General features: G+C 38.1%; 1 protein-coding gene across 6 annotated transcripts in view; it reads left to right on the top strand.

The window, feature by feature from the left end:
• Positions 1 to 19787, top strand: part of LOC119556403 (teneurin-a) — a 256048-nt gene that overhangs the window by 160776 nt on the left and 75485 nt on the right. For all 6 annotated transcript variants that reach the window (XM_037868580.1, XM_037868582.1, XM_037868583.1 and 3 more), the window contains one exon: positions 19283 to 19588. In XM_037868580.1, coding sequence (XP_037724508.1) covers positions 19283 to 19588 — 306 coding nt within the window. The remainder of the gene's footprint in view (positions 1 to 19282; positions 19589 to 19787) is intronic.

Below are 19787 nucleotides of genomic sequence, written 5' to 3' on the forward strand. Positions count from 1 at the left end.
ATTACCCAACTGGCACGTTTTGTAAACCCACCAAAAAGTAACCCCCACCCTCTACACAAAAAGAAAACATGGAGAGTAATCTATATTCAGTAAAAAATATTTATATGAATATATTTATACTTTAAAAGGGTTCTTCCAACTTTTCAGCACTGACGTTTAAATTATAAAGGCAATTATAAATTTGAAATATATTAATTCTGATATAGTTTTTTGGCACAGGCAGTAATCACGGAATAACTGCGATTAAAAAAAATGTATTTTTATAAAATCCTACAATTTAACAAAAATTAGTGTGACCAAATCTTACAACAGTGCAGGTATTTTCCAGGTCTTTTAGATAAAAAAAATCTGTTAAATCCCTTAAAGTTTCGGTATAAACTTGAAGATATTTTGCCGTGCATCTGCTCCTTTCTGCCGCCTCCTCGACTTTTTCTATTAGATTCGCAGCGATGCGTAAGGTTTAATAAGCAGCGCGTGATATTCATTATCCACAAAGGCAAAAAATAAATTAGGAGGTGTGGAATGGAGGGAAAATTTATTACGCTCGGCTCGTGTGGATTTTGCAATAATGCGAAATGAATACACACAGAGGGCAACGGCAACATCGATAAAAAAAAAGGAAGGGGGTTCGGGGGGATAGAAACACCCATCCATCAGGACACTGGACCCATCGCCACCACCACCCTTCCAACAAAATAAATAAAGTACAAGCGGGAAAATCAAGTGAAATCAATTTAATACACTTTTCATCTATGGAAACGGAGGTGGGGCGCAGCGGCATGGCAACTCTGGTGGAAGAGGAAGAGGGAAAATGAGGAAAAAGACTGGGGTGGGCACCCTGATTCATCTGTGATTCACCATCTTCTTCGCTGCCGCTTCTTTGCCCGGCCTAATTTATTACATTTTAATGACTTTTTCATACACACGCCTGACGGAGGATATATAAGGTGTGGGTAAGGCGCATAAATCGCATCTTGATATCGCATTGATATGCATGCTAGCACCGCTCAGGATGGGCCACATAATTAGAAATTAGAAGGAGCCAGGACAACGACACTGCCGCGATAAGGATCGTGACAAATACGCATGTAGGATGTGGTATATAGGCTCTGGAAAAACTCAAGAACGTCTGGGGGATGGAAAACACCTTGTGGCAGGCCGGAAGATGTTTCTATGGGTTCCGTTTAATATGTTGCAGGTCTATAAAGAAAACCTATGTGATGTGATCTTTTAAATTATAGTATAATAATACAGTTTTTACAATACTTGTGATGTATGGTTGGTATAAACTTCTTTTTAAATAATGTTTATTAAGATGTTAAAAAAATATTTATTTCAGTAACCTAAGATCACTTTATCAATGCTTAAATACATATTGTGCACCTTTTCACTTTTTTTAAAGTTAGTATATGAGGTATACTAACCACTTAGGGCAGAATATTTTCTTTTGATCTCTCATTTTCCCCTTTTTGGGTGTATTCCCTTTATTTTCCCACTGCGTTTGCCTCAAATTAGATGCGATTCCGTCAGACTTCCTATGACTTCCTGTCTTGGGCAACCGAAACAAAACAACACATTGCATAAGTTTGGCGCATCTTGACATCTGCATGGTTTCGAATGTTGTGAATGTTGTGTTGCGGCAACATCAGCCACTGTTAATGGCTTCGACAATTTGCATTTTCGGCAATCAAATAATGTTTGCCATCGCCTGCAGTTGGCGTCATCATTGCCGGCATTACAATGCCCCAAAGGGGGGCGTTTGGGGAGGCCGGGAAAAGCGGGAAAGTGGGAAAACCGGGGTGGGGGTGGTGGTGGTGCCAACGCTGACAGGCTAGTTACACATGCCACTCACAAGTCACCGAGTGCGCCGGCAGTTCGGGAAGTGGTTATTTGGCTATTTGTCATGCGGCCATGTCGATGGAGTGTCGATGGTTGCGTCATAAATGTCCAAGGTGTATGTTCCCAATCAATGGCACTGCGAAAAATTATTAAAATACCATTAAAATGGATCATAATAAGGTAGCTATGAGAAAAAATATTTAATTGATTATATAAAAGAGTAAAACAATTCCATCTCCTTGAAACATATGTACAAGTTACATGTTTCATAAGAATAGAAATTCAAAACTTTATGTATTTCATACTATCACAAAAAAATGTAAGCATATGGGCTACTCGATTTTAATCTTCTTAAGTAAAATTTCATTTTGTAATTATATTTAATACATTTTATGAAATCAACTCACATTTTCTCACCATACATATACACTGTGCGTGCAGCGCGGCTAACCTGTAATTATCGCCCGAAGTCTTTCGACTTAATTATGGGCCGCGATCCCGGCAACTGTTGCACCCTCATCACTGTATGATACTTCACATAACGACAGCTGGGCGATCAAAACTCAAAAATGAAAAAAATCCAAAAACCGGAACCCCTCACAATCTCGAATCTGTAAACTCCGAAACGAAAACCCTATAACTAAGACACTAATCCCATTATGGCACTTCAAACGCATGCCAGTCGGTCGTCCATTGCGTGATTTCATCCATTTGAAGATGATGAAGGGATGGATATACTGGGGTTTTCAAGGTTTTGGGGGAGTTATTTTGAAATTCGAGGTGGGTCAGATTTTATCTGCTCAAAATCAAAGTCAGAGCTCATTTGAGATGTGATTTTGAAGCTAAAAGAAATTGGCAAAATATGTTTACAGCAAGGAATTCTGTGGGAAAAATATAATAACTAATCAAAAGGTAGTAGTACATTTTTCAAAGTATATATTTATATTATTGACTTTAATTTAATTTAAAGTTGGTAACTTGGCTTTAAAGATTTCTAAATATAAATTTTTAAAATTTTTGAATTGGATAAATGGGTAAACGAAAACACGGTAAAAATGTTATAAATATTTATGAAGGAGTACTATTTTTTCCAAATATTTTTTATTGGTTAGTTTACTATCTGAAAGATTTCTAGATAGGAATTTTTTCCGGCTGGGAATGACATTCTCCACCACACCCACATTTCCACTTACAGCAAAACTTTATTGCATATCTCCGATTTCTTTGGCTTTTCTTTTCTTTTTCTGCTGATTGCACTCTCATCGATCTTTTATCGCCTTGCCAAAAACTTTTCCCACACCTAGACATAATGCTTAACCCTATTAGGCCACGCCCACTTAGTTGGATGTCTGTTTTAATTGCTCCCGTTGAGTGGCCGGGCACGCCCACTTTTCCGCAGCCGCCCCCTTTTTGGGGTTTTCTGGTCTTGCAATTGCAATTTGCATGCGATGTGTCGATGGGAGATGCCAAGAAGTTGCCAAGTGGAAATGTTTGCCGAACACTTTGAGTGCGGTTTTTCCGGGGCAGGGAAGGTTTGGAAAATGACAGTTCAATGGAAAACCCTCCACACTGCCATTTTTAGTTTAAATCGCTCTCTCTCTCTCTATCTCTATCTTTTCGGCCAGGATAAACATGTTAATTTCGAGAAATGCAAAAATTCTATAATCCGATTTAATGTTTTATTCATTCCGTCTGGAAAGGAGACGACGCACACACATTCAGGGAAGCAATTAGAATTTTAAATTTCTCCTGCCTAGACATCGACAGATTGAAGCTTACTTTTTGATAAATATACAAAAACACCGAGAAAAAAATCAATAAAAAATAAATACTATTTGAAAACCAAATAAAAATAGAAAAAAGTTTTAGGATCACCTTTATACTCGCAGTATTTTTTAAGAACCCCAGATAAAAATGTAGAAATTACAATCTGTAAAAGATATTAATATTTTTTTCCGTGCCCATACATATATATATATGCAAAAAGCGGTGTGTGTGTAGATGTCCTACTGTCAATATATTTTTTTATCGACATCGACGCACATTAACCTACTTTGGGCGCCATTTTCCTCTGGCATCTTTTCTCTCTCGCTTTTTTTTTTTGTTCTTTTCTCGTCTTTTGCTAATGTTGCTCCTCATCCTTGTTAGATATTCAAATTTGTCGAAAGACATGGGTGTGGTGGGGGATTTTCAAGGCAAACGGGGGGAATTGTGTCAGCTGCAAAGGGGGGTCAGCATCTGATTATGCGTTGACACCAATTTGATTTCGGGAAGAGATTGTGGGATTGTACTTCAACTTGCTTTTAGGGGGTTCCAAAGAGCTTTAAGTTTTGGATTTTAAGCTGAGTGCATATTTATTTAACAGTGAGTTTGCACCTCTTATGTATACCGCTGACAAATCGGATTGTACATTTGTTTAAAATTCAAAATCTATTTAAATATTATAGTTTACCCATATCTGAATACAATTTTTCTAATTTTAACAAATTCTTATTTATATATTACCAATCAATATATTATTTTAAATATAATTGTATATTTAAGCAATAAATTTCCAAATCAATAAAATGTTTATAGGCTTACAAACTTCAATGTTTAGAAAGAGATATATCTATATAAGTTAACTCCAAGTCCCAAAAGAAACGATGTTAGAACCCTATTTTTAGGCTGGGCTTTGTTTTTGCCACCCCCTTCTCTTTTCGTCCTGGTCAAATATTATTTTGTATCTTGTATCTGCAGATACGACCCCCACAACCCAATCTCTGGTTTCCTTGGATATGTTTTTGGGGTTCGCTCTGGTCGTGGGCTCTTCGGTTTTATTTACTTTTAATTTACTTTTAATTATAAATTCATGCTTTCCTTGGCTGGGATTAAGCCTTAAATGCAAAGCGGTAAACAGAGACTTGGCCGTTCGCTTTTCTCGCAGGACTTCTCGCCAAGGTCCTTGCTCCTACTCCCAGTCTCCAGTTACCATTTTCCGACTCCCAACTTGCTGCCTGTTTGCCCTGGCATTTCTCAAATGAGAAATGGAGAAAAAGAAAGAGAAAAGGAGGAAATTGTTTGGGGATGCGTCATAAAATTTGTATTTGGGCCATATGATTTATGCCCCTCCAGTTGGCCTGGTCCCGGATATTTATCCAGGCTCATCATTCGCTTCAGTGGGCGGCCACTTGCCCACTTTCCACCTCCCCAGATATTTCAGATCCTCCTCCTGGAATTAATTTCAAGTTTCGCTTTCAGCCCTGTTCTGTTGTTTGTGGTTTTTGTTTATTTATAGCGTTTCCTTTGCCATTGCCAACTAATTTAGATGATTGTGGATGCAGGGCCACCCACTTTTCTCGAGGCCCCGAACCATCTGGCCTCTCTATTAGTTCGGGGGAAATATTTCACGACTTCTTGGTTTCTTAATTTTGGCCCTCTGCAAGTATTAATTTGAGGTTTTTAATCGGGCTGAGGAGATACTTAATAAATGGTATAATATTTCATTTCACCCAAGGTAAAGATATCTTAAAACTTTAAAGATTGATTTCACACTATTTTAAGCAATCTACGATTGAACATAAATGTATCCCTTAAATTCACAACTAAATAATGATTTATTTTAATATTTTGTTTGAAATATCATAGTATTTGACGTGAGTTCTATTAAACTTGAGTTTAAAGAACACTGTTTTGCATTTGTATAATTTGATATCTAGTAATAACCTAGCATATTTTATATATAAATATATCTTCAAATATTATATGCATATCATAAGATATCAACTATTTCTTCGGATTGAAAATTATCCTGCTTATCGATGGCTTTTCCCATTGAATTTCCTTTAAATGTGAGTCATTTTTTCTGTCCGTATTTTGCGGTTCCCCATCGGCTTTTTTTACTTGCTTGTTTTTCCTTTTTGGCTTTGCTGCCTTTTGGTTTTCCATCTATCATCATCCCCATTTATACGCGCAAATATTTGCGCTTTACTGCGGATTTTCCCCCACTTTCCCTACCCCCACCCTTTGTTTTGCCATTTTCCCTCTTTTTTGGGTCGCTCCTCGTTGCCCTTTGTATGGATTTCCATTCAATGCGAATGCCGCGCAACGCAACGAGCCGAAATGAAAATGTTTAAATGAAAGATTGATTGGATTTTGATGAATTTCAGCTACACACAGATACTCACATGCATAGTATACACATCCTGACTTATGTATGTCGATATGTGTGCCGCAGACACACACCCAAACATTTCTTTATTTTCTGTGTTCTCCTGAGCTCAATTTTTTGCCCATTGATAGGCGACCCGTCGAAAGTAAGACCCAAAAAATTGCACACACAAAAATTACATTTAGATTAAAGTAAAGTAAATCAAGTCGAGCAAAAAACACCGGGAAAATAGTATGGAAAATAGGCCTTCGAATTTGAGTTTGCCACACATGCATAAATTCGAAAATGAATCGAGTTCATTTCCGTAGGCCTAAAATTATCTAAATTTCTGTTTTTTACTTAATTCTAAAGTGGATGAAAGTGTTTCAAAAATGCGATGCCACTTTTTTATAATTTTTAAGATTTCATGCAGCAGTGAAGACTTTTCCTTTGAGTTTGTTTGAAATGTATGCTATTTTGTAGCATGGAAAAAGTATGGGAGGATGACTTTCTGCAGCCCCAAAAATTCTATTTAAAAAACCTCGCACCATTTTTGAAAACCAGCAATTGTCGAAATTCAGACAATGCGGCTTTTTGCAATGCAGGAAGTCGGAACGGATTAATGGTCTACGGCGGATGTATTTATTGGCTAATGCATTGCTCATATTTCCGATCCCCTTTTCTGTTTTTTTTTTCTTTTTTGCGACCACCAAGTGGACAATGTCCTGCGAGAAGTGAAAGTGTGTGGGTGCCTGGGGCGTCATAAGGTTCATATGTCATCCCATGGATGCGAGAAGCGCACACGGAACTAATGAATTTTTCATAAATCCCATCCACCGTTTCGCCATCAAGGGTTGATGGCCCTGTCGATGGGGTGGCTTTTCCCTTTCGGGTGGAAAATGGGAAATGGGAAATAACCACCCGTTATTTGCCTGCAATGCTGCTCGGTCTGCGCTTGACACAAAAACCAGATTAAAAGATTATGTTGCAAATTAACTTGAGGGCGGTCACTGGACCCATGGAGATCATCACCATTGTGCGTTATGAAATGCCAGAAAATTAATATGGTTACGAAAGGCAGTCCGAGATTGTATAATTACATGTTGGCCGCCTCGATAAGGAGGGTTTCCCCTTGGCAAGCATTAGAACTACTGTAGTACTCATTTTTAAAGGGATTTTAATTAGCTATTATTTTAAAAAATATGTATCCTTCCTTGTTGTAGCATATATTATAGTATTTTTTTTAGTTTATTGTATTGTATATATTTATAATAAATTGAATCTTTTGCTTTTAAAAATTTTGAAATATATAGAAACATCTATGTAATATTTGAAAATGTATATGTTTTCAATGGCAATGAATGGTCTATGCAAAATTAGGATTTATAAATTTATAAATCTTCAGAATCTTATATTTTTTTTAATTTTGAAGGGTATGGAAGAATCTTTAAATATATCCCCTGACTTTCCCTTTCTCTGGGATCACAGGTCCTTCGATAATTGATGGACCGGAAATAAAAAGCGGGCTGTTGGCAATCTAAAAATATGACCACGCCCATTTATTTGATTATTAGCCAGATGGGCAAGCATATTACTTTGCTTTATGGCAACGCCCAAAAGTGGTCAAAATGAGGGGGTGTTCCAGAATCGCAGGACGGCGAAATATCAGGGATGCTATTTTGTTATTTTGCCGTCTTTCTGTTCTATTTCTATTTTCCCATTTTGCTGGTGGTGGCTTTCCGCTGCACTTGCAGCTGCATGAATCCGAAAATCCGGGGACATGGCGTCTAATTCAATTTATGCCATTTCAAATCGGAATCGAGGCATAGCAATATATATATATATTTTATTTTTTTCTGATGAGGCAAAATGCCACGTGCTTGCTGGCCGATGACCCGCTGCGTTTTTCGATTTCCCAATTTCTGCCCTGCGCTTTTTCCGCTTTTCTTCCTTGGGCAATTTCCGTTATTAGCTCGATTGATTTTATTGCCACACTTCTGGCAAATATTAAAAATCTTTCTGCTGCCCAGCAGGTGGCTGCGGAGGGCGGAAAATGCCGACTAAATTTCAGCCGCTTTCCCGAGTTTTCCTCCTCGCTTTCCGTGTTTGCCTTGGAGCGTCGCGTCGAGGACATCGCTGCATAATCCTTTGGCAAACACCCTCGTTACCTTGCGTATCCTTTTTCGCCGGGCTCAAGCAGCCGTCGTCACTCGACAAACACAATTAATAAGCGCTTGGAAAAATGTTTGAGGCGCTTATCGCGCGACGCTTTTCAGGCCTTTCCCCTTGCCATTTTCCATTTTCCGACGCCCGCGTTGGCGGCTGACAGACAAATGCAGACTTGACAAACGGGGAAAATGGGGGAAATTGAAAAACTCGACTGTAGAATGCCCTCTGAAAGGAGAGGAAATTACTTGGAAGTTTGTGCAGCAGGAAGCTTAGCTTTTATTTGGTTTTTTTATTCCGGGTTTTTGTCTATAGTTAAATAGCTGTTACAGGAAATACTGAATAAAAAAAAGTAAAAATAAAACAAGAAAATACATTTAAATTCTTTTGATTTTCATAGTTAAAACTTTTAGTCTTTTCGTTAGGAAAATTTAAAAAAACCTTTTAATTTCCGTCTATAGATACCTTAAGGGATCTTAAATATTTATCCTAAGCCTGTATCTTATACCACAAAAAAAACAGTAAAAATAAAACCAGACAATACATTAAAATTCTTTTAATTTTCATAGGTAAAACTTTTAGTCTTTTCGTTTGAAAAATTTAAAAAACCTTTTAATTTCCTTCTATATATACCTTTAGGGATCTTAAATATTTATCCTAAGCCTGTGCCCTATAACCAAAAACATATTCCCTTAAATCGATTACTTGTAGTTGAACTCCACAGACCGCCAACTCTAATTAAATTCATTCGATTTATTCGCACAGGGAATAAACGAGCAGCAATGTGTGTTTCTGTGGGCTGTGTAAATAATTAATCTAGAAGTGACAGCAATTAAAGGCGCTTTTCAAACTTGCCAAAAATGTAAATATTTAATAAGGGCCATAAACAGGGAAAACGATGAGCAGAGGGGTTGGGTGCTTGAGGGGGTTGGGTGCCCCCTTTTGTCAAACAAAGCGGAGTGCGGCATTTGCTGATAATGACGTCGTGGAAAACCCCCTCCATATTTTCCTTTTTTTTTCCTCTGGCTGGCTTGCCATCGCGAAATTATCAACTTAACGGCTGCAAAAAACACACAACAACAAAAAAAAAGGGACCAAGCGGTCTGTGCACTCAGAAAAAAATCTAATATTTCGTGCTTGAATCAAGTATTTTTAGTGTCAAAACTTCGCCAATCTCGAGAACAAAGAACAGTTTTTAAGTACGTATATTTAAGACAGATAATACTCCATTTCAGTACTTTTTTAGAACCTTTCGGTCTTCAATCAAGAATGAATAATTCCTAAATATAGCCATATTTGTTCTATAAACATGAACGATTTATTAATAAAGTATTTATATTTTTTTTATTTGGATTCTGTATTAATTATATACTAGTAAGAGAAATAAGAACTGGAAACTGAAAATGGGTAAACGAGATTCATAAATTACATTAATCTTGCCGCTCAGGCGCCTTATATACCAAGCACTTTCAAAATAAACAGTTGGGAATTATAAGAGTGGACATATATTTAAATCCAAAATTTGAGAACTTTTTGAGCACGAACGTTCTTAAATCTAGACTTTCTGTACTTGATTTTAGCACGGTGTTTTCGCTGAGTGTGCGACCCTTAATAATATTAATTCCGCCGTCATAACAAAAATTTAGCATGGCAACTCGCAGGGAAAAAAAATCAAAAGGATGAACCAGAGCGCAGTGAAAAATTCTTTGATCATTGCCAGTCGCCGCCCCCTTCCCAAGTCCCCGTCCCCGCCCATGGCCACGCCCCCTGGCGACTGGCTGTTCCCTCGGGGTGTTATTAGTCGACCGACTTCACCCAGGGGGCCAGTGGAGGGTTAAGGCCGGGGCTTCGCTTCCATTTTGCAGAATCATCTGCCACGAGAGCGCGTAACTGATATATCCCCCTCGGAGAAGCGCCCCACTCCGCCCCTGGTTGCCATTTTTAGATCATTTACCTTTCGGTTTAGTCGTGAACTTGCAATTTGTTGAGCGACTTAAGTGGGAGAAAAATGTGGCAATAAAATGGGGGGAATTCGCAAGACTTCGAGGGGATTTATGAAATTGTTAATTAAATATTTGCAGCAAGCTGAGGTTGGTGAAAAAAAAGTCAAAGCGAAGTATACAAAAACCCGTAATAGAAGAAGTATTTGAAAAGTTTTGAACTAACTATGTTCTTTTAATTCGTAGAGATTTTTTTAAATTCAAATATCTTATTTCTTGAGAGGTATTTCTCCCCACGAATCACCAAATCTTCTTCCGAAAATTAACTTTAATGATTGATCTCTTGGGCGAAAAAATCCAAGTACTTGTTTCAATTTTCTTAGCGTTTTTTTTTTTGTAATAATTTTCATGTCCCCTTTTGATATTGCGTGCATTGGAGCATGGAAAATTCGTGGGGTATTTGGCCCCAAACCCTCTTCAGAAAAGAAAATTGTGCAAAAAAAAATAAAGGGATAGCAGAAAATGGAAATAAATCGTGTATAAAAAATTGTTCAAGGGGTTGCATTTTTGTTTGACAGCAGCGTTGGCTAAATTCAGCACCCCCTCCACCCGCCCTCCCTGGCATTTTCCACCCCCTTTATCTCCTCCTCTGGATATCCTTTTGCTCCTTTATTCGCTTGTTGCTTTTACGCTCGATAAAAATTGCTCATACGCGCTGTAGATGAGTGTGTGTGTGTGTGGGTGGGGGGTGTGTGTTTTCCCCTGTGGGCGTGATTACCTGCCCCCCGCCGCCCACCGACCCCTGACCTCCTCGCCACCTCACCGCCCCCTTTCCACCACGCCCTTTTGTGCCTCGTGTCCTGCGAAGAGCGGCAAAAGAAAATTTAATAAAAGCGCAAATTAATTTTGCGTCCAACCCTCGTTTTTCCTCCTATTTTCTTCCTCTTCTGTAGTTAGATACAAGTTTTGTTGTTGTTTGTGTTGTGCTCCGTAAAAGTTTTTCTCTTTTCCTTCGCTTTTCTTTTTTCCGCCGGCTTTTTTCTTTTATTTTTGGCCAAGAGTTTGAGTTTGGCGCTGGCGCTTAATTTATGGTCTCTGGGGCGCTGTCTACAGATTTATGCATAATTTGTAAATGAAAGTCAGAAACTAATTAAATTGATTTGCCCCCTGTCCCCCTCCCCCCCTGCCCCCTTCTAACCGCCGCCCCTGCCCTCCAGCACAACGCCGCAAAATTTTGCCCCAAAAGTTTCTTTGTCTGGGCCATCGTTGCGATTTTCCTTTTGTTTTTCATCTAGCTGCCTTTTGTCTCAGACAGGAAGAAAAGAAAATTATGCTCAAAGGAAAAGCGGTTGAGGCAAATGCTAAAAAAAAAATACTGTAGAGCTGGCAACATTTTAAAGTCTCGCGGAAAAGGTTTTAAGTGGGGGAAGTTTTACGTTTTAGCAAAAAGTAAACATGATATTTATGGTAAAAAAAAATCAGAGGTCGTAAAAAAACCAAGTTACTGACAAAACAAAAAAAAAAAGACTTAAAAGAGATTAAAAATATATAACAAGGTATTTTATATTGTATAAAAAGTTATTTTTTTGCAAACTATGTATATGTCTTTAGCCTGCAATCTACATTGGGTTTTTGTCATTTTTTAGTGCTCATGATTTTTTTTTATTTCTCTCCTAAAATTAGCAAATCGAATCCATTGTTTCCAACAATTATTTGACACTCTTTCGTTGGAAAAATCTTTTGTTTTCCCTTGGCCAATTTAAGCACTTTTTGAACGCGTGACAGGACAATGAAATTGCTCTGATTTGCTTGCACTTGCAAATGGTAATGTTGCACGTAGCCTTTTGCCACAGTTTGTTGTTCACCTATTTGCCCCCATCTCTTTCGCTCCCCGTATAGCTGTCTCTTTCGCTCTTCTTTTCGCTACAGCTGTCCCTTTTTATTGTGTGTTATTATTGATTTCGCGCTTCATTTTTCTAGCACGTTTTCAGCGCTTCACACACAGCGTGTAATTTTGTTTGGATTTATCTTGGTTGCCTGGCTTCGTACTCTCATCTCTCTTACTCTCTAACATGCCATCTCTTTCTGCTCCTCTCGTGCCCTCTCTTTCTCTTCTTCAATTTTCCGCTTGTGTGAGTGTTTCTGTGTGAAATTTGGCGAAAATCACGTTTTTGGTGGGCGTTTTGGTTAGTTTTCGCTTTGTGAGGCACGAATCCGATGACGGGACAGCCAAGGGTTAAGGGGCATGGGCAGGGGCAGAGTTAACCCAACAATGCCAGCAAAACTACATTCATAGTTTTGTTCCACTTCCACTCAATGTATGTGCGACTATGTGAGTGTGTGGGTGGCCCATTGAAAACTTTGCACAAAATGTTCCATGGCCTCGAGGCTCGATCGTTTGTTTAGGGGAAAAGCAACTAAAATGGGAAATGAAAAAAATGCGGAAAATGGAAAATGGCAGAGAAAGGGAGAAAAGGGCCTTAGGAAAACCCAGGGAAATTTATCAAATTTATTTACAGTTGTTGTTGCTGCTTCCGTCGAAGGGAAATCTCTCAATTGATGTTGGTGAATTTTTTAGAAACTGTTTTCTATTTAAACAAAGGGTCAATAATGGTCGTACGCAGAAGATATATCAGATATCATACAGAAAATGTTTCATTAAATAAAAAGAAAATTATTCAATCTTGCTAAGACATTTTTAGACGTTAGTTAACATTGTTTTGACTTTCCAATTATATGAGCTGACCCCGACACGAAATAAAAATCTGAATTGTGGTAACATAATACCACAAAATCCCCCCATTCTGTGCAATAAAACCAAGGCATTGATTTTATGATGAAAGCAGAAATGGACCTTCAATTCAATCTCAAATGCTGTCCCCGAACTGCACTTCCATTTTGATTTCGGTATTGCAGTTTGCCCCACTGGATTTATGTCCCTTTTACGCAAACCATCGTCATTTCCCATGGCTTTTCCCCATGGCTAGTGGAAAAACAGTATTTATTATCACAAAGCGGAATAAACAGAAACAGAATTTAATAAAAGCAAAACTTTTTCTGCAGCTGCTACTGCTACTGCTGCTGCTGCTGTTGTTGATTGCAAATGAAATGAATATTATTTGATTGAATAACAAGAGTGTCGGGCAAAAAATAATTGCTGGCAATCTTTGTTATGCGTTGCTTTTAAATCCAAATTAAATTAAACAATCAAGCACACGCGCGCACACAAACACAAGTGCTTACGGAAACACACATACAGACACACTTGCACTCACACTCACTCACCCAACTACAAACTGCCATTTTGAGTTACAAAATGCGCTGCACTTAAAAGTATGCAACATTTTTTGTGCACTATTTTTTTTTGCACCACTCCATATTGCGTGTGCACAACTTTCGTCGAGTGTCAGGGTGGTGGTGGTGCTGGTGGTGTGGGAAAAGCGGGTGAAAGTGGGACTGCTGCTGTGGTTGGTCAACGGCAATAATAATGGCAACAATATACACACGAAGTGGAAAAGCGTCAGCACACACAAACTGCTGCCAAATGTATGCACAGGAAGCATTTGTAATGCCCCGCCAGCAGCGCGATGAAGTCCCCTTTCCCCAGCCCCCTTTCTCCGATTCCCCTTGCCCCGCTTTTCCCCATCGCTTTTCCAACTTTCCCCCAGCTGTGCTTCCGCTGCTCCGTCGCCTGCTGGTCAAGCGATACATTTAAATTTGGCGCCACGAACTTGAAGGTACTTCTATAATTCGGTTTCAGTTTGAAATTGGATTATTTTCCTTTAATGAAACGTATATCATTTTGGGTATAATTAAATTAAACTATCAAAAGTACAAGAGTGTGAGAAACAAAAGGTTTATAAGTGCTTAAGCAGTCGGTTATAATAGTTTATATATATAATCTGTTAATAAAATCAACTTTAAATTAAAAGCTTATTGGTTATGGTCCTACGAGCCGGTTTCTAAAAATTAATTTGTGGATTTCTACATCTGTCTGTTTCTTAAGTAGAATTGAAATGTTATTTTATTCAAGAATGTATCATAATATATTTTTTAAAAACGATTAATATTGAAAATGGGAACCCGCATGTACACTGGTCGGCATATGTATTTTGACAAAACAAAAGTTAAGTATACTCATAACTTGAATTTACTTCTTGTAAACTATAGGCATCAATGGAAAGGTAATTTCAATGCCGTTTGAATGATACAATGCATTTCTTTACCCATTCAGTATTTATTGAAAAGGACGAATTTGCGTAAATCAACTTTTAAATTTTTTTTAAAAACTTTTTTCCTCGACTTGAAAACTTAAATTTTTTGATGCAAAAAGTTTCTTCAAACAAAAATAATAGTAACTGCAAAAAGAATTTTTCAAAAATCATTTTCCTTATATTTTTTATGATTTTTTGAAGGTGACAATGTCGGAAAAAATTTGTATGAAAAAGAGAAAAATATGGCTCAAATGCCTGTTTTTAAGCATTTTCAAAAATTCATAAAAAATATAAGAAAAATGATTTTTGAAAAATTCTTTTTGCAGTTACTATTATTTTTGTTTGAAGAAACTTTTTGCATCAAAAAATTTAAGTTTTCAAGTCGAGGAAAAAAGTTTTTAAAAAAAATTTAAAAGTTGATTTACGCAAATTCGTCCTTTTCAATAAATACTGAATGGGTAAAGAAATGCATTGTATCATTCAAACGGCATTGAAATTACCTTTCCATTGATGCCTATAGTTTACACGAAGTAAGTTCAAATTATGAGTATATTTAACTTTTGTTTTGTCAAAGTACTTATGCCGACCACTGTACTTGGTCCTTCGAGCCGGATTATTTTTTCATGATTTCTTTGTCTTTCTTTTCAATAACCGCCCGAAGTGTTTCAAATTGTATTTGCTTCTTCAATTCGATAATGCCTCACTTTCAAGGGTATCAAAGTTAGTGGCAACAAAACGTTGCGTGTGTGTGTGTAAGCCAGGGGAGGGGGATTGTTGGGCGGGGGTGGTGGAGCCTAACCCGCAGGGCCGCTTGGCAGACTGTTTATGGTTTCGGCTACAACTTAATTTAAATTGTTTAATTCTATTATTGTTGCTAATAAATCACAGGCACAGCTTGCGCTGCTCGCTGGCTGGCTTAGTATTTGCTAAGCTGTCCCGAGCTCACACAGATACACACACGCACACAGAGGCACATTTGTCTTGTGCCTGCTGGTGTAAGCGGCTTTCTGTGCTCCCCGTCTCTTTCTCGGCCGCTGCAGCCGTCTCTCTCGCTCCCAAGACCCCAGGGTGCCATTCATTGTTCTGTTTTGCATTCGTGCCGTCCCTTTCCCGCCATAAATTACACTGATCTAGTAACTTTTGTGGCAAAAACTCGTAAATTTGCAGCTTGATTTTTGGTTTTCGCCTATTTTTTTTTTTCAAAATTTTGAATATGAAATATCAGACAGAACTTTTGGGATTATTATAGGGCTAGCTGCCTGCAATATACAAGTTTATTCGATGGCCACTGGAAAGAATGGAAAAATATAAATATAAAAAAATGGTATGAAAAAATAAAAATAAAAAGAGAAGAAGCCCGCACACAATAACCGCATGTCAAATGCAGGCCAAATCGCTGAGGAAGGGGGCGTGGGGGGCGTGGCACACGCTTGACCAGCCGGCGACCGCTTGACATGGCCATAAATAACAAAGCCAAAATGGCGGCCAAAGCGGAGAGCCGCAACCAAAAAAGAAAAAAAGGGGAAATAAAACCAAATACAAATACGATGAAACCCAAAAACCAAAGCGGGCCAAAAGCAAAACGAAGAGATACGAATAGGGACAAATGTGATATGTCAAATGCACGCGACAGCAGCTGACGATGAGCCCGGTACAATGACAATGATGTTTGTCGCTCGGGCTGGGAATAAAAATAGCCATGGCCCCGATAAGGTCCTCGAAACGGGTTAAAACGCGGGCCAGCCACTGGCTCTTGAGTCGAAAGTACTGGGAAAATTCGAATTGAATGGACTCCCATTGAAGCCATTAAACTGTTAAATCAATGGAAGATCTTTTAAGTACTAGCTAATCATTTTTAGAATACATTCCATAACAAAAATCATATTATAAAGTGTTTAAATTCCTTCAAGTAATGAAGAGTGATTTTAAACGACTGAAAAATAGTGGATTGTCACTTTAAATCGTAAAGCTACAATTAAAAGTTAAAATAGTTATTATACCCGTTACTCGTAGAGTAAAAGGGTATACTAGATTCGTCGGAAAGTATGTAACAGGCAGAAGGAAGCGTTTCCGACCCCATAAAGTATATATATTCTTGATCAGGATCACTAGCCGAGTCGATCTAGCCATGTCCGTCTGTCCGTCTGTCCGTCTGTCCGTCTGTCCGTCTGTCCGTCTGTCTGTCCGGATGAACGCTGAGATCTTGGAAACTATGAGAGCTAGGCTATTGAGATTTGGCGAGCAGATTCCTGAGCTTCTTACGCAGCGCAAGTTTGTTTCAGTAGAGTGCCACGCCCACTCTAACGCCCACAAACCGCCCAAAACTGTGGCTTCTACAGTTTTGATGCTAGAGTAAAAATTTAAACTGAAATGAATTGTTCTCATCAATACCTATCGATTGACCCAAAAAAAAGTTTGCCACGCCCACTTTAACGCCCACAAACTTCAAAAAACCGTAAATATGAACGTGGATATCTCGGAAACTATTAAAGATAGAGTATTGGGATTTCAGATTTAGATTCCGTAGCCTTGTACGCAGCGCAGGTTTGTTATGCGAATATGCCACGCCCACTCTAACGCCCACAAACCGCCCAAGCCTGTGGCGCCCACAATTTTTATACTAGATAACAAATTTTAACTGAAATGTATTGGTCTCGTCAATACCTATCGATTGATCCTACCCTAACGCCCACAATGCTTAAATCTGTCTTCCGCCGGTAGGTGGCGCACTTAAATCTCGCTTTGCTGCTTGCATATCTCCATTTCCCTTTGGTCCCTTTAGCTGAGTAACGGGTATCTGATAGTCGAGGTACTCGACTATAGCGTTCTTCCTTGTTTTTATATTTTACTTTCTCAGCAAAATTACTTAAATTCATTTTAGACACAATTTAACAATCAATAGCTTACTCCACCTATAGTTTGCTTATATAAGTCCATGTTTTTTTTATTGCTAGCTGTGTTGTCAAGAAAACAAGATATTTTCTCAGTGAATACAGAAAATTAAAATACATAAATCAACCTCTCAGGAATTCTAAATATTTGCTTGAAAAATAAATCAAGCTGTTGCCGTAAAAGTATAAGCCTTCCCATGACTCGGCAGTTTTTATTGGCAAATAAATGTATCAAAAATATAGAAAATCAAAGAAATTCAATTGAATTAAATTCTAAATAAAAAGCCCAATTTTAACCGAAAGATCTCAGCACTTTGAAGTTAAGCAATAACACAATTATAGCTGTGACAATATCTTAATCTATATCTATCGTTTCGGTCCACAAAAAAAACGACTTTGGGCTTGTGAGCCTCGAAATAAATGTAATTCCTGTTGCATACTTGCGGGCATCGTCTGAAAATGGCAGCCACACACATGCACACAAACACACGTACAAAAACACACACACAGGCACAGGAATTTCCAACAATGGCGGCAGTTATCGAGAAATTGCAGCAGCAACTGCATTTCCGCTTAATGCTGCGCGATAATAAAACACAAACAACAACAAAAATCGCCCGACTGCCGCACTGTGGGGAATATGACCATTTTTTGTGGCATTAATTAATAATATAATTAAGTATATAATTCTTAAAAACAATAAAATAAAAAAGATGGGCGTGGTCTCGCCTTTTTTTTTTAGAAAAAAAGGTTTGTTATTTAAATCAAAAAAAAGTTCATTATATGTTTTAATAAAAAGATCAACATTAATTAAAAAAAAATATTTTCGATATTTATTTCCCATTTTTTTTAAGCGAAATCGTAATTTTATTATTATTTCCATTATAATTCTTAACAATAATACTAAAAACCTTTATATCAACGTTATGTAGGGGAATCGATGTTGTGAAATAATTTTTAAGTTATTGTTATTGAATAACAATGATGTATGCATACTGTTTTTTTTTAAGATAACATCAAAGCTGACATTTAGCAGACAAAAATGCGGGAATTATACATTATTAGGTAGTGGTAAAGGTAGGTTTTGGCCAAAAAAAGTGGTCAAGTTCCCCATGGTGGGGGTAATGAAACCTTTCTTTTTTTGAATTTTTCGTTCAACCCATTGCCCATTCGCGATTCACCATACAATGGTTGCCGCACACACATGCATTGATTTATGTTTTTTAATTTAAAATTTCCGCATCACTTAACCGTTAAAAATAATAATAGCAATCACAGCGGGCCGAGGCAACAACAATAAGCCTTTGTCCGCGAGGATGCGATTTAAATATTGTAACATCGCCGAGCGAAAAGCGAGAGGCCAATGTGGAGCGAAAACTTTTGCACATGTTTTAATTTCCGCATTACAAGCAACAGTGCACTGGGAGAAAAATAGCTTAGGAATTTTATGAACAATTTTTTATTTGCATTTTTTAGGCAAAATATAATAATAATATAAATTGGGCTATAAAAAAGTCAAGGCAAGACATTTCAAAAAATATTTAGGAAGCTAAAAAAAAATACTTAAACAAATAAACTATTTCCCTAATTGGTTTTTTTATTGTTATATTAAACATAGCAATCCAAATTGTGCTTTGGTTAATTTTAAATATGTTGCTTTGCTATTATTAAACCAAGGAAGATTTGCTAAGATAATTTTAATTATAGTTTAGGGGTTTAATGCAATAAGTGCTGAGTAATTCCAGAATTTCTTCATGTTTATTTTAACTCTCATATAAGCCTCTAGTGAGTTCCCATCAAAAGAAGGCTATTAAAAATGGTAAAATGGTCTTGAACAAAAGTTAAAAATAAAAAAATTAAAAATAAATTAATAACTGAAAATAAATAAGAGAATGTTCGTAGCTTAAATTTAAGATGGACTGCATTTCTTGTGCAAAAATGCCTGAAATTTTTTGTAACAAGCGGGTTAAATAATAAGTTAAGTATCAACTATATAGGGAAATGATTTTATTATAACTTGCATTACTCACTTTCACTCTAAGTGCACCCCAACATTGCGAGTCACTGGCTAACCGAATTTTCCATCTTTTCCGCATTTTCCAGACTGGGTGGCCACCCACAGCAGATGCCCCAGAGTATGTCAACTGGCAGCAACACAATCGGCCACGGGGGCATCGATCGCGGCGGCGTTGGCCTTCCGATGGGCGCCGGTACGATGCCCGGCGGCGTGGGCGGTGGCGGCCAGGTGGGCGTGCCCGGAGGACCGCAGGTGGGCGTCGGACCGCCCGGGAGCGGTAACGGTGGCAATTGCCAGATAAGCGGCTCACAGCCACTGGTCATGCCCGGATTCCCGTTGCGTAATTCCCACTCAGCGCATGCACCGCATTATTCGCCATATTCGCCATCCAGGTATGTAGTACTTGCGAAAAAAAAGAAGTATCGCATTGGGGCGGAGCAACGCCCCCCCGAGAACCCTATATCTGACCCCCATGCCCCGGGGTCACAGTGAACACTCTACGAGTGACTGAGCGTTAAATTGACTGAGAAGTGGGGGTTTCACTGGATATGACTTTCCAGTCAACTGATTTTGTTCGAGTGGAGGCTGTTT

Source organism: Drosophila subpulchrella, chromosome X (assembly GCF_014743375.2).
Source record: "Drosophila subpulchrella strain 33 F10 #4 breed RU33 chromosome X, RU_Dsub_v1.1 Primary Assembly, whole genome shotgun sequence".
NCBI classification, from domain to species: domain Eukaryota; kingdom Metazoa; phylum Arthropoda; class Insecta; order Diptera; family Drosophilidae; genus Drosophila; species Drosophila subpulchrella.